The 16,189-nt window shown below is 37.9% G+C and overlaps 1 protein-coding gene across 10 annotated transcripts in view; it reads right to left on the reverse strand.

The window, feature by feature from the left end:
* The window catches only part of Ipcef1 (interaction protein for cytohesin exchange factors 1), a 155,490-nt gene that overhangs the window by 64,205 nt on the left and 75,096 nt on the right, over positions 1-16,189 (reverse strand). For 4 of the 10 annotated variants that reach the window (XM_048800193.1, XM_048800157.1, XM_048800162.1 and 1 more), the window contains 3 exons: positions 16,028-16,080; positions 3,008-3,056; positions 2,226-2,395 (listed from right to left, as the gene is read on the reverse strand). In XM_048800193.1, the coding sequence (XP_048656150.1) occupies positions 2,226-2,395; positions 3,008-3,056; positions 16,028-16,051 (243 nt within the window). In that variant the 5' untranslated portion in view covers positions 16,052-16,080. Of the gene's footprint in view, positions 1-2,225; positions 2,396-2,752; positions 2,964-3,007; positions 3,057-5,795; positions 5,939-16,027; positions 16,081-16,189 lie in introns of those variants that run through there. The other 6 variants (XM_048800180.1, XM_048800187.1, XM_048800185.1 and 3 more) reach the window with 4 other exon arrangements.

The following is a 16,189-nucleotide window of genomic DNA, read 5'->3' on the forward strand; positions in this document are numbered from 1 at the left end:
GAGAGAGACAGAGAGAGAGAGAGAGAGAGAGAGAGAGAAAGGGAGGGTAATTCTCCTATGGAAGGGTCCTTCCGTTGTAGACCATAATAATCTGCTACCTTCCTGGCCACCTATTGTCAAGCTTGTTCTCAACGTGATGTTGCTAATCTAACTCTATTTGAGGACATGATTGGCAACCTGAGTATTGCTTTTGGCATTTGCACAAAAACAAATCAGGACAGGTGCCTACATGGGTCTGCAGCTCTGACCTTCCCCTCTCTTTAGTCTAGTCTCAGACAATGCTGCTGCCCCCTGAGGAAGACTGACATTCTGATACCTAAAATATGAAAGACTTGCTGCCTGGGGGTAACTCATTGCTCCTCTAAGGAAAGCATAAGCCCAAATGAGCCAAATCTATAAACATGGGGTTTCAGAGGGACTTTCTTTAAAGTCTATGAAGACAGGGATAGATCCAGAACGTATTTGCTGAATAATCTGAGAAGATGAATTTATGGTTCCAATGAAGCTTCATTGCTTCCCATAGATGCACTGTGCAGCATCAGTACCCCATTTATCCAACAGTCTCTGGAAGTTCCCCCAGAGCTGTTAAAAGGTTAATCAGGAAGTCCCCTCATCTTAGGAAAGATGCAGATGACCACCACTTGCCACAACCACCCAAGAGCAAGAGCCTAAAAGAGTAAGAAACAAGAAAAAAAAAAATTATGTTACCCTTAATTCCCGTGAAGGAAGCTGTATTTGTGTAGGAAACCCCCCTCAGGGTAGGAGACAAGACCTCAGCCCCAGCTTTTCTTGAAGAAGAAAAGCTAAAACTATTCCATGCTAGACAAGATGGGTCCCAAAGGGAAGAAGGAGACAGGGAAGAGAAAGGAGAGCGTAGAAGGCTGTACACGCTACCAGAGGCTGTCTCTGGTAACCCCCTAAATCTTTGATAATTCATCAAATGCTTAAAGAAGTGGATTTTTGTAGAATTTGATGATGAGCTTTGTACCATGCTGTGCATGGAGTGAAATCAAAGAAATCATCCTGGAAAGAGGGGTGCAGAGAGAAGCCCAGCAAAGTGTGCTTACTGCAGGACACTGATGTTGAATCTGAGTCCAACTTAACCAATTCCTTGAAGGTGCCCAATTATCTGAGTAATTCAAATTTTGGGCTAGTTTTTTTAAAATTTTATTTTTGTTTCTTTCTTGATTATGCAAATGTATTTTGACTAGTGGCCAATGAAGGTAAATTTATCAACTAAAAAGCTGGCCCACAAACAATATGCAGCACCTGTTTCCCATTTGTTAAGTTACATGCTCCATGATGCTATTGTTTAGAGAGATGGGCTTGCACATTTTAAAAGAATGGCAACACATAAATAGAATTTTTCTGACTTATGGAAAATCTATTGAGTACTTTTCCCTTAACTGGTTAAATGACATCCATTCTCATGTTCACAAAGAGACCGAGCACCCTGGAGATCAGCAAAGGACTTCACCAGGGTCAGTGGAGAGAAGTCCTACCTGGAAGAGTCTACTGATTCCATATGTGACAATATCAGCATCTCTAAATGTTTCCAGCCATGAAAGATGAGCACACCCTCTAACAAGAACTTTCTTTCCTTCTCCTTGCAGCAGCAGAAAACCAGCCTGTGAAGCTGACCACAACTGTGTCTGCCTATTAAAGGATAAATTAGGTGACTATCTTATCCACACATGAGTGGTTTAATGCCATCACAGAACAGGAGACTCCAGTCGCCAACACAACACTGGCACGGAGGGCAGCAGTTCCAAACCAATGGATAGCAAAGATCAGAGGGATGGGAGGGGAAACTAAATAGAAATAGCTTCTCTGCTCCCAATCAGTTCATACCCTTGATAGAGGGAAATGCTGAACCCTTTTTCAGTAGAGACCTTAGCCATGTCAAGTTCCCATATAAAGTGATTTACATGGGCATGTAAATCCTGAAAATGCCCGAATCTCTCATGGAACAGTAACATTAATAGAACCCAAAAGCCTCCTTCGGCAAGGATATAAACTGGGATCCCCTCTTTCCTTCCTCCCCAACCAAGGAGTGGTCAAGCAGAATGGTTTTCTCCTCTGTAAAACACAACAAGATCACCTACATTTTTCACTGCATCAGAAAGGGTTTCTGTAACTTATTTGCTATGTTCCCAATCCCAGAAATCAAAATCTTTAATCCACCCGTCGGTAAAGAGGCTGGGGACGGAGGACAGAGGACTCACCATTTGATTGCTGTACCAGTACAGCGAGGACCCCTTCAGCACCACCCAGAACTTTTTCCATTTGTTGCTTAGGAAAGTCCCCTTTTCCTTTTTCTTATACAGCCACCCTTGGCAGTCAGCGTGTCCCAGATCTTTACAGGATATCCTCCTCCGACTCATGGTGAAAAAACCTGCAACAATTACACCGACAGGTAAGTCTTCCCCCGATTTATGTGAGACCCTAAATCAACTTTTCGTGGTATACCTCCTAGAAGTTGGATTTTTTTTCCCCAAGATTTATGCAAAACAAATGCAAAGAAAAATCATTTGTTTTATTTTTGAACATTCATCTGATGCCCAGAAGGCATAAGACATGGGGCAAAGACACCGTGAGACTAATAGGCAAGTAGTGCTCTAAGAATACTATTCACCAAGAATAAGTTGAAAATTGAACATCTCGAGGCTGGCAGGGACATCGTTGCCGTCACAGCTCCTTTGAACAATGATAGCAGTAGTTATGCAATAGATGTGGAAGGGTTAAACCTCACCTAGCGACACAGCCACTTCCCGACCCGGTGCCAGTTTTTCTGAGCTCTGTTGACATACCACGAGGGATTAATCCAAGTGAACAGCATGTCGTCATTTCTTAAGATCGATCCGAACATCACCAAAAATTAATCTGTCATCCACCTCCTGATATTAACGTTCAGACAGACAAAAATATGATCCCAAACAAGGCATCCGGGAGAAAAATCCACACTCATGCACACAAGAGATTAAAGAAACAAAAGAGATCTAATTACCTTGAGTTTTCTTCCTCGGCTTCTGACGCAAGGGAACCTGCTGGAACTGCTGGAAGGAAAGAAAAGAGGAAATTTCTGATTGTGTTGTAACATTTGTAAAGAGAGAAGGAGGGAGGAGGTGGCAGTGTTTATGAGCAGGGTGGATTCTAAAAAAAACTCTCCGAGCAGAGCTAAAGGGGAGCCACTAGCTGAGGCACAAAATGTGCTAATTAGAATCAATATACATTGAGCTGAACCCGAAAAAAAAATGTAACCGGCATTTATCACTAATGTTTCCTGTTTCCACCCACAGGCAGTTCTCACTACTACTTCAGTTCTGATAGCACAGTGCTCACCGAAGTTTTAAGGACTCATCGATATTTCCCCTTTTAATTTTCTGTGAGATAAGGAAAACTATATTCTGCATCATTTCTAAAAATGATCATTTTTAAATACCTGGAAGACAGCAGGGCACAGTGGCACACACCTGTAATCCCAATCACTTGGAGGCTGAGACAGGAGGATCACAAGTTCAAGGCCAGGCTGGTCAACTCTTAGAGATGTTGACTCAAAATTAAAAAATAAAAAGGGCTGGGGATGTAATTCAGTGGGAGCACCTCTGGGTTCAATCCCCAATGCCCACAAAAAAAGGAAAAAATTATTTATAAAAGGAAGACAACTCAAAATATTACAAGTTCATGCTGGTCTAAATTCATGGTCCCACTATCACATAATTTTACTTACACCTAAACCTTATGAATTAAATACCCCAAAGAAAGAAATTTCAACTCTGCACAATAGCACAGGCCTGTAATCCCAATGTCTCAGGAGACTGAGACAGCAGGATAACAAGTTCCAGGCCAGGCTGGAAAATAGGCCCTGTCTCAAAATTTTAAGAGGGGTTGGGGATGTAGCTCAGCAATTAACCATCCCTGGGTTCAATACCTCATACCAGAAAAATGACAATAATAAAAGAAATTTCATATATCTTTTGGTGTGCACTCAGTGACTCTCAAACCTCCTTATCAAGAAATTCTTATTTTAAGCCAAGTTTAAATTTCTTATTCTGTCTTTAGCTCTAAATATTTCTCACGTTTTATGGAGGAAAAATTCGTTATCAACTACTCTTCTGTGCTAACTCTTCAATATTCAAATCAGATATAAGACAACATATTTGAAATACACATATTTTTTCACAACACATTTTAAACAACCCATGTATTACCAGAATACCATCAAAACCAGAAAACACCTCAAAAGAAACAATTCTCAATGGTGTATGTCTATATGCATGTGCAAATATAGAGAATTTTTGCTTAAGGAAATTTCATTTTCCTTCTACAATATCTAAGCTGAATTTATTCAAGCTTAATTAATTTGCCTTTGTGCAAATTGTGAATTCAAAAAATTTTAAAGCATACAATTGAAAAATAGTTCTTAAAGTTGGTAATCATGGCATTTTATATTATTCTATATACTTTCTAGTATTCTACATAACTATTGCTCTAATAGCTCTTGTATATGATTCTACTATATTTTTGAAGCATATATGATATACAGTGGAAATGTGATAGTATTTTTAAATCTAGAGGCCCAGAATCAATTATGGCTGTCATAATGAGTAGCTTGTGTTACACAGGGAAAAATCCCTCTGAATCTACTTCCTTATTTGTAAAAACAAGATATTTACAAGAATTCCAATCCTATAATTCTCACACAGATTTGAAGAGTTGTGTAAATGCACGGATAACTAAAAAACATAACTTTATATGAATAAGTGCAATAAAATATTCTATCATTAACATATAAACAAATACATCATATCTAATAAGCAAAAATCTCATAATTTTTTTAGTATCACTTTGTTTCCTTCAGCAATGATGAAGTTCAAATTAAGTCGTATTTCCTGGGAAATATATGTCCTGGGAAATACTGCTCTTTATTTTATGAATGTTCCCTTTTCAAAAGGAATGATTGATTAATTTCTTTGCCATAACTTTTAAGCGAAGACAGACATGTGACATTCATAACATGTTACTAAAGTCTAAGCATGTTATCATGGAAAGGACCAAGTCTCAGCTCTATTTCACAAGTATCTCCCAAATGTCTGCTTCTTGGTATAAAATCCCTATCATCCTCCTTCTTTTAGTTATAGGTGGGTACAATATCTTTGTTTTATTATTTCATTTTTATGGGGTGCTGAGGATCGACCCCAGTGCTTCTTCACGCAGGCCAGGCAAGCGCTCTACCACTGAACCCCAGCCCCAGCCCCAGCCCCTTTTTTAATATGCCAATTATCTGAGATTATTACTAAACCCAATTAGTACCTATAGACAAAATATTTTTGCCCAAAATGTATGGGAAGGTAAAACTTACCCGAGAGCCAGTACTAGAACATGTGAACTTAAACAGTGGGTAACAGATGGAAAATCAGGGATGCAGGAGGCCCCCGGGGAGCAATTAAAACAACTAAGAACCAGAGGAACCAGGAGAAAAGAGAGTCATCCACAGTCATTCCTAGACAGCTTGGGCCCCAGGTGAATAAAATGAAATTACATTATTTCAAACAAAAAGAGCACCTTAAAGGGAACCAGCCGAGTAAGTGAGGCAGTCCCTAGGGATCAGTCACAGCATCTGCAAAGGTCGGCAGGAGCAACATGCATTCCATGGCTCCTCACTGGGCCCCAGTGGGTCTCCTCCACCCATCCCTCATGGGCTCTGGTGAGACCCAGGGCTCTCCAGCTCCCTCCATCAAACCCTAGTCCCAAATCAAAGTGTGCGCTCTGTCTCAGTTTTGCCCAAGACCGACCTTGGTGTCTATTCTCTTGCCCAGGCTGGGGTGAGAAGTGAGAGTCCCGAGCAGGGTAATTCAGCCTCAGACAGAGTGGGCGTTTAGTCCAAGCAAGCACCTTGGGCAGCCTTCTTTGAAAGAGGAAGGCAGCACTGGGAGTCAGCCCTGCTCAGAGAGTACTCCTCCTGACGCCAATTTTTATTAACTGTTTAAACGTTTCCCTTGGCCAGAGACAGAGTGCATATTATAGAAATAACACATTATAGGGGTTTCGGTTTCAGTTGATCTATGTGAATTTGAAACCTAAATTGGTTAAACGAGAGGATGAAAACAATCTTTGAAAACTGCACTGAGTCTAAGATAATTTTCCTCCTCACAACAGGAAGTGGAACCCACTAACTAGTCAGTCTCAAGATCTTAATGTGGTTTTCTTCACTAAGTAAGTGAAAGAAGTAAGCAACAAACTCTGAATTTTGAGACAGTTTCTCAAGAGGGGAATTATAATTTGTTATCACCATAAATACTCAGAGCCTAATAAGATATTTTCCCCACACTATTATTTTCCAGTTTGTAGGTAAAATGGAAGACAGATTTGTTTAAAAAAAAACATAAATCTGCCCTAACTTGGATCTAAAATTTGGGAGAAACTCTCCTTAAAAATATTTATTTTCTTTTTATTGAAATACATTTTTGCTCTATTTTTTAAAGAAATGATTCAAAATCTCCATTTGGCCACTAGTCATTCAAAAACACAGAAATATGCTAAACAATCAGAATGAAATAAACCAAGGACTCTCCTTTGATATTAAATAATGGAGTCAACACCCAAGTTACAGGTAGTATTGACTTCTAATCTATAAACTAGTTTAGTTGTTAAATCTTGCAGGCACTATTTATCCCATGGTGTGTTAAAGTTTAGAATAAGATGGTTTGTCATTGTGATTCAGGTCATTAGCAAAAGTTATACAGTATATACTGGCAAATGGGCTCTCTGGTTGCAGAAGCTCTGATTGATAACATTTGCCGATTTCTGTATTACAATTCTACACATCATTGACAATTTCAACTAACAGTACTTTAGCAACCAAGCCACAAGAATTCCTGAGCTCTAAAGGGTTCCTGTTCTCCATAAACTCCTAACATCTCCCCAAATTCCTCTCCTCCTTCTTTGAAAATTAAATTCACATTTTTAAAGGGAATAGTAAAGTTTTTGATTAGTGAAATTTTACTTGTGATAATATATTTTAAAACTTGCTTGTTATTTCAAAAAACTATGTTAAATATCTGTTAATACATCAATATGAAATGAAAACCCCTAGTAATGAATAATGGAGACAGGTAGAGAAGTCATGGTTTGGATGAGATCACTTGGAGAATGTACAGATGACAAAGGCTTCAAGACCAACATATTACAGAGAAGCAAAAAGAGGCACCCATCAGGAGCACTAAGCAGAACAGCCAAAGACAAAATCAGGAGCAGGGGTGTCCTGGAGACAGGGGAGAGGTTGAAGAAAATAGTAGGTTGAGACCATCAAATTCTGCTAATACAAAAGAAAAGGTGCATCGGATATCTTGGCAAGACATCTTCGTTGGTAAATGGGTTGGGGAACAATGGGAAATAAAGAAATCAATAGCATTGCAGACTAGTCATCAAGAATCTTTACTGAACAAGAAACATAAATGTGTAGGAAGTCTCAGTGCCAGAGGATGGAGAATATCACTTGCTTCCTCCAAAACCAAGCTTCTATGCTTAAAATCATTATCACAATAAGATACAAATATGTATTTGGAAAGCAATTTTTGACTTATTTTATACTACATTTTGCTTGGGGTTTGACATTATTTTTAAGGAAGTAAAATATAAATACAATTATAATTTCTGTGAACTCCCTCCCTTTTCCATTTCCCTCTCATTCTCCCAGGTCATACTAACCTGAATTCCTCATTCCCATACATTTTCGTATGGATAAACAGTTTTTTAACAATATTAAAACAATAGCATTAATATAGACCATCAATTTTTGATATTGTTTTGACATTTTTCCTTGTTGATGCATGTGGCTCTAGCTCACTTTCAATGCTGCCATAAATAACATTGTCACAATCTGTTGATCCATTTATCTTTTCGTGTACATTTAAGTTGTTTACAGTTTGCCCTATCACAGCAGTGTTGCAATTAACAACTCTAGAATTCCCATTGTGCATGTATACATGTTTTTCTGGATTGCATATTTATCTGGAAATGGAACTGCATGGTAATAAGATATGTGCGTGCATCTTTTAACTTTTTGGATATTCCTAAATTGCTTTCAAATTAGTCTACTTATAGTCCCTCTTGAAACATAATATTTTCAACTTTGGTTTTGGTCCCTTATAATTTCAGATCTCCTTCCCTATACATCCTGTTTCTCTTTTTTTTTTTCTCTCTCTCTCTCTCTTTGACAGTTTCTGTTCTTATTATTCATATCTCCTTAAATTTTAGAATTTGCTGTTATTCTTTTTCTAATTCCTAGACATGTTTGCCTCATTTTTTTCTTTGTTTTTAATACATTTAGAGCTATAAATTTACTTCTGAATTCTACTTTACTTATATCTCCCTGTTTTCCAATTCTAAATCATATATTTATGTCTATAGTAGATAGTCAAATGTATTTGCAGGTTTGTGGAATCATGGAAACTTTTTAAAAATGTTTTCCGTTTGATTTCTAAATTCATTACATTATTTTCAGGAAATGTGATCTCTATGATATTTCTTGAAATTCATTAGCATTTATTTGTGACTTACTACGTAGTCAAATATCATTAAATTCTCTATAAACCTCAAAGTTCTTAGTTATGTTTCCCAAATCTTTTATATCTCTATTTAATTTATATAACTCTGTACTTCTATCTTTTTATTTAAAGCCTCTCTGTGTGGTTTGTTCATTTGTTTGTTTCTACTATTTTTTGTATAAGCAGCATAAGAATATGTGTAGATGTCTTTAAAAATACAAGATTATCTATGTCTTTTAATAGGTGAGTTTAATCTATTTACATTTATTGTAATTTGTATTTTGTATTTTCAGTTTAATTTATTTTATCTCTTTCTTCCCTTTTGTCACATTCTATTTCTCTGCTTTAATATTTCTAAATTTATCATGTATACAGCATAGATCATCACATCTTAACTCCTTCTTTATTGTCTATGCTCTTGCTACTGTAGCCTAGATTTTTACTTTTCCATTCAAATGTTAGGATTATTATCATTTATCAAACATAAATTAGTAATAAATTATTCTATCAACCAAAAAATATTTTTTTTAATTTTAACATTTTAATATATTAAAAATATTTCACTAATATTATTTTTTAAAGTTTCCAATGTTGAGCTTATGCCATCCATTAAACTTTCTATATCCAGGAATACATCTGCTTTTCTACTATTTATAGAACTTTTTCAAAAATCCATTTATACTTTTTCATTTGGTCCAAATTATTTAAAAGACTCTAAAATAGTTAAAAGATTTTCTGAATTTCATTATTAATTTTTGGTCAGTATTTAAATTTCTTATTAATTTAAAATGAAGTTATCTTCTATTTTTTTATCCTAGTTTCTCTTAGCATTATTTTTTAATGTGTTTTGGAATTTGTCTTAGTTTGGGCTGGAAAATACAAAATTATATACTGGGTGCCTTAAATAACAAATATTTACTTCTCTTAGTTCTAGAGACTGGAAAGTCCAAGATCCAGGACCAGATAGTTATTTTCTTATTATATCCTCTCATGGCCAAGAAGAAAATCATCTCTCTATGTTTTTTTTTTTTTTTTGATAAGGACACAAATACCATTCATAAGGTCGCCAACTTCAAGACCTAATTACCTCCCACATGCCTCCTCTCCTAATGTCATTACATTGGTATTGGATGAGGGCTTTAGTACACAATTTAGCAGCGGGGTAGACACAAACATTCAGTCCATAGCAGAGTTTAAGTATGTAGAATTTCTTTCTTCCTCTCTCTCTCTTTCCCTCCTCCCTCTTTACAGATCCGAAGGTTACCTCTACTTAATGCAGAACTAGTACTATGATCATGCCCTGGTGCATTCATACAGAATCTTTTATATTCCGGCAGGCAAGTATGTTTAGTTCCTGGTTTTGAGCCTGTGTCTGTATCTCCTTCCTTCCTAGGTCCACAGTTGGCTGAATGTGTAACCTCAAGCAGTGGCTTAGGAACTGGGCTCTCTTCTTAGGTTTTACCCTTTCATGAATGGGGGCTGCATTCACCATTGTCATCAAGGAGCGAACCTAGCTCTCCCCACATTCAGTAGGGCGTTTCTAACCTACAGCAGGAGGTGAACTACTTTCTGTTTCCAGACCAGATGCCCTTCAGTGGGCTTCAGTCTTACTTACTGCCTTTCATTGCCAATCCTCAGAGATGGTTAGTATGTTTCTGAACCTAACTTTACCTTCTTGGTTTTCTGTTTCTCTTTGTTTATCATTACTATATATTTGAAGAAGAATGGAGCACCCAAAGTATGAGCCCACAGGACCAACCCTGAATGGAAGTCAACTATTTCATTAAGAGTCCATCCTAAAATCATAATCAAAATATGAATTCAATCCCTTCCCATACTGCCCTCAACAGACCACCAAACATCTGTTTGCTCTTTTAGCACTTTAAGCTTTTCTTGATTCTGTAGAAATATCAGGCACTTTAACAATTAGAATTTTTTCCTTCACCCATTCTTCACCAAGTTAATGTTTATCCTTTGAGATCATGTCAAATGCCACTTCCACCTTGAAGCTGTCTCTGACTATCGAAGGCAGTAAGCTCCTATAATAACATTATGTTCACTCAGTGTTATTTACTTATGGTCAGTGTAATGGTGCTTTATGTTATCTCCTAAAGCTCTTTATGTTCAGAACTATTTTTAACCTCCTTTTTACAGATGAGGAACTTCAGCTCAGTGTGGTTAACCCACAGATCACACACAACCCGTGGCAAAGCCAAAGCAAGGATTTGGGCCAGTCAGACTCTAAGTCTATTGTTTAACTATATGTTACTCTGCTCCTTCTGTCTCCTATTTACCCACAGTGCTTTGCTGTTGCCGCTGGAATAGATATTATAACTTATCTGTCGATTGGTCTCTGTGGTGCACTGTGGTTCATATTTGTGTGTAACCTTTCCCTATCTCACTCATGTACTCAATCACCACCCCTGTCTATTTTTCCCCCTAATATTTATTGAATCTCTCTTCCCTCCCCATCTCCATTATTTCTGCCTTAGACAGGTCCTCCTCATTCTCTCCTAAATAATGACTATCACATTCCTGGTCTCCCCATCTATAGTGCAGCACCTGTATCCCCTGTACCCTCCAAATACTTCAACAACCTAAGCAACATACCTATGAACCATTACCATTCTGCTTAAAATGCTTCAGCAACTGATCAAGATTTCAAGACAGAATTAATGCTCTTGAATATGTCACACCTCAAAATCTAGCACACAGCCCAATGTCTAACACATAGTGGGACAAAAAGGCTGCGTCTTATATTAAGTTTTGCTTTCTATAGTGTTCTTAGTAAGAATGCTGCCTCCCTATGTACCTGGAACAGAGTAGAGATTTTACAAGTATCTAGAAATTCATAGATAGCTTTTACTTGATTACTCAGAGCTACAAAATGCCTCCACTAGCAAATGACATTAGCAAATTTGAGCAACATAAAAGTTTCTCCAATATATTTCTCACCCCAGATTGGTACAGCCTTATGGAAGATCCCCTGACATTGACTGACATTAAACCTGAACCCACATGGAGAGTTGGCTATTGGTATTTCTGTGAAGGTAAAATGGACTTTTGTTGAACAAAAGCTCTACCTAAAACACTCTTGGCTATAAAACCACAGTACCTTTCTCCAGCACCCTGTATCCCCTGTACCCTCCAAATACTGAGAATCTGGAACCCAAGAAACACAGCATGCCTGGGTGAGGCGGCATGGGAACAGAAGTTTTTCAGTTACAGCCAGCAAGCCTCTCCCAGCCCTGCCAGTGTGTCTGTTCTCCACATGGATCTCATCCCCTTCTCACTTGAAGTCTTTATGAAAGCAAATATGCCCAACAGTCTCCTGAGTGTGTCAGACTTGTGCTGACCACCTTGGCACAGTTATTTCTTAGGTTACATGGGTTATGCTCATGTAACCTAAGAAACAAACAGCCAAATCTTCAGTTCTTTTCAGTTGATTTGACATGTGAAAAACTAAAGTTTTCACTTCACCTCTGAATATCACCACCTCCTTGAGGCTCACACCATGAGCACAAGAGATGCAATTGGGGGCATAGCAGGTTTCATGTGGGCAGAAATCATGCCTGGGCTGTTCACTGCATGTAGTCAGGAAGAGCTCAGGCAATGCGTGTTTTGTGAATAACGCATGTCAAGCTTTCTGTGATTCAAACACAGGAAGTACCAGGTGAGATGAGTGCCACTCTCTCCCACAAAGGACGTTCCAGACAGCAGCAAGTAGACCAACCTCAGGGGCAGACATACAGGTGCACTCACAGCCACTGAACTGCTCAGCAGCATGAAAACTGAGCAAGGGGACCATGATTTCAATGTATAAATATCTGCTTCAGGAAAAAATTCCATTTAACATCTTATCTTCTGGCAATGTTTAATGGAGGAATTTTATTTAAAAGAATTCTTAAGAAAATGCTACAATAAAGCTTTTATTGGAGATGATTCCAATATTTCTTCTCCACTAGCACCATCTCTGAAAGCAAGAGCATTTAAATGCTTGGGATAAAAGAACTATGAATAACAGTAAAAGAAACAATCTGTTTCATTCCCTCTGATCCTCCTTAATCCTTAAATTCAGGCTGTTTTCTGTTCTTAGATAAAACATTGTTACTAAAATCTAAGACTTTAAAATTTTCTAATCAGATTTACTACTAGAGGAAGTAATCATTGATTAATTCATTCATGTGTTTATTTTAATGAAAAACTAACCATAAAACTAAGCAATAGTAATTAGTCTAATTTGTGATCACTATAGTAGGATGCATGGAATTGCACGTCTGGTCAGTATCAAGAACTACATAAAATGGGCTCTTGGAGATGCCTAAGGATTGTACCAGATCTAAAAATTATGTTGAAGTTTTCCCAAGAAGCTAAACTCTAAAGGTTGATCCATTATTGTTTCTTTTGGGCCACAATCTATAAATTATGTTTTTTGTTTATTCAGCAGTCACCTATTGTGCTATTACTGGGTGCCAAGAACCAGAGGTTCAGTGGCTGGCAAGCTCTCACAGCTTCCAGGGGAGAGGACAAGATGGCCCTTGGTAAGCTGGACTACAACAAAGGTAAAAGGAGTGAGGCCATTCAGCCAGGAGAGGGCAGTCAGGGAAGGATCACGTAAGTGGAACAAGGCAGACTTGAAAGATAAAGACCCTGGGCCAAACAGGATCGGATACAGCAACACAGGTCCTATTCAGGAAGATCAGCCACAGAGTGGAGGGCAGAACTACTGTGAGAGTGGTAGAGCCCCTCACTGGGGGCCTGAAAGTTATGTTCTGAACTGAGAAGTCATCTGAAGGTCAGTGGTAGCCATGGAGCCAGCATGAGTGGGTAAGGGACACCATCAGCCTTACTCTCAAGAAAATTCATTTAGTAGTTGCATAACGAGGATACTGGAGAGGAACAGGTATGAAGGCACAAGTCCAGCGAGCAGAGGGAAGGAGCGAGTGTGGCTGTGAAGACAGGGAAATGTTTAAGAGAGAGCAGCAGTAGAACTGGGTGAGTTAGCACCGTAGGTCCCCTGTGCTCCTTCAGCTTTGAAAATTCCACTGTTTCCTTTTGATGAGAGAAAATAATGCTATTAGGTAATGAACTACATGGCTCCATAAAAAAGGACCGTGCTACACACAGTACAATTTTAAATACTTAGAATTTAGTCTTAAATTCCAAGTACCATTGAGTACAGCAACCTCAACAACTATCAGGCTAAGAGCAACAAAAGTGCCTTAAAAATACCTTCCTTCGGCTGTGCGGTGGGACTCAGCTCATGTTCACACCCCAGAGCCAAGCAGTGCTACACGTAGAGCTCAGTACATGTTAGTTTAGTGGAAATGAAATGTAATTTGGGATGTGATTAGGTCAAATGTGTCAAACCTACCCAAATCCTGTCGCATAAAAATAGGCCTCCAGTGCGACATTTTATTATGGGAACAAATGACAGCAGAAAATTGAACTAATTTTCGGAATGGAAAGAGAAAGTAAGGTAACCACCGAAAACCAGCTGGAAGAAATGCTTAAGAGAGAGTCAAGCAGCACCTCCCAGACACTGAGGGCTGGGGAGAGAAATAACAGGAAAGCAAACAGGCAAGGGGAGCGGGGCCGATGGACTGCTGTGGAGGCTGGCTCATGAAGTGAGAAGGACCCACAAACAGCCAGTTCCCCCTGAAGGCCAACAGAAGCCTGCTACACATTACAGTGGTCATGGCTAGACTGGGGCTCACACAAATCCCAGCTACGTCCTTTGGGAATCACATCTGTGATCTTTATTTCAGTATCTGGTTTTTAAGATATAAGACTTTTTTTAATATGGAGATTTTAACTTGTCTAAAGTTGACTAAGTCTCCATTTCCTTCCCATTACGGTCCTTGAAACAGGACAGAATCAGGGTGGGTATTTAAGAATATTTCAACGAATGAGTGAATCTGTTTAAAATGCTTAAATGCTGTCTTAATATCTCAATTTCCATTTTTTTTATAAACCCCTGGAGGATTATATTCTTTCAGTGGAAAAAAAGTGAAGCAACATTGTATTACTTTTCCCAGGGATCTGGAATTCCTATTGCTTTCTTTCATTTCTGTGTTCCATATAACACATACACACATGACTACAAGATATATTTATTTCCTGTTAAATTTTGTTTGAACTTTGGTTACTCTGAACTTGAACCTCCCTATTTTTACATACTGGTGAGATCCATTTGCTTTGATTCTTGACCACAGGACCTTCTTTTAATATCCTGTACATTTGCAGGAAGTCTCCCTTTACAGCCCCAGTTATTCTCCTAGTTGTTCCTCATATTTATTATCATTGTGATGCTTCTCGTTTCTGTGATCAAAAACTACACATCCATTAATGTCCAAGGGATCATTCCTTTCTTCTTTCATGTTTTGGATGGAAAATTTCCTATAATACATATATAATTTGTTCTTTCATTTTTAGCTTTCTGTGGTCCTCTCACCATTTCTCATCACTAACAAGCTTTTCCTCCTTATTTAGAATCCGCACCAGATTTACAGTGTGTTCATTGCCTTCTCTATTTCTGGGATATGAAATTGTCAGCAAGCCAAGCAGAGAACGCATCAGCTTCCCTGCTTTTTAGTAAGAGGTCCCTTCGAGGAGCTGTCCAGTTAACTCAGCCTCTCCGTCACTGTTGCTACAAGCCACCTTGACTTCCTTATCTAATCTGCATCAGGAAACCGTTGTCCACTTTCCTGATTTGGCAGACAGTCTATCCTGCCTTCTGACAAATCACTGCTGATTCTGCTTTTAGCTCTACTCCAAAAACTCGGTCCTGTGCATCCACCATGAGGGCATTCCATTCGCCAAAAGATGCAAACCATAGAGACCCCCACCATTCCACATCCCTTTCCATTAGAAATGCCCTATTACTAGCATAAGCTAATTTTCTGTGCCTAAGTTTCTTTATCTAATACAGATAACACACTTGTTCAATTTACTTATCTATGTTAGGCAAACTGAAGGCCATAAAATTGTTTTAAAACAAACTCACGATTTCAATGTAATGATTAACAGATTTTTTTTTCCTGAGAGATTGAACTAGTATCATACTTAGTATAAGAGCACACAGATGATTTTTATTCAGTACAAGGTTGTATTTCTTTCTTTCTTTTCTTTTCTTTTTTTTTTTTTTTTTTTTTTTTTTTTTTTTTTTTTTTGGTACATTCTAATTATACATAACAAAGAGATTCACTGTAATGTGTCTGCACATGTACATGACATAATCTGGTCAATTTCAACACAGTTATATTACTTGATCTTTAAGTAGTCATAGAACTTAAAAGCTTTAGTGATCATAAAAGCCTCGAAACCTAACAAAGGATCATTTAGTCTACTATGTGTTGTGACTAATGAAATGGAGGAAATAAATTGGGAACCAAACTTAAAAATCAAACTTTTCTATTATTTTACTTATTCATTAAACTAACCATATCCAAAGTCCAGTTTTTGCAAATAATACTTACAAGAGCATTGCTGTCAGTAGCCATGTATAATATCAGACTGGTAGAAACAAAATCTAGAAAGAAAAAAAAGCATTTTCAGTTAAGTGTGGGTTTAAAGTGTTCATAAAAACCTATATCTAAGTAGAGGGAAAAAGTTTCTGTTGCAATTTCTGTGAATTTCAT

This window comes from Marmota marmota, unplaced genomic scaffold (assembly GCF_001458135.2).
Source record: "Marmota marmota marmota unplaced genomic scaffold, marMar, whole genome shotgun sequence".
NCBI classification, from domain to species: Eukaryota; Metazoa; Chordata; class Mammalia; order Rodentia; family Sciuridae; genus Marmota; species Marmota marmota.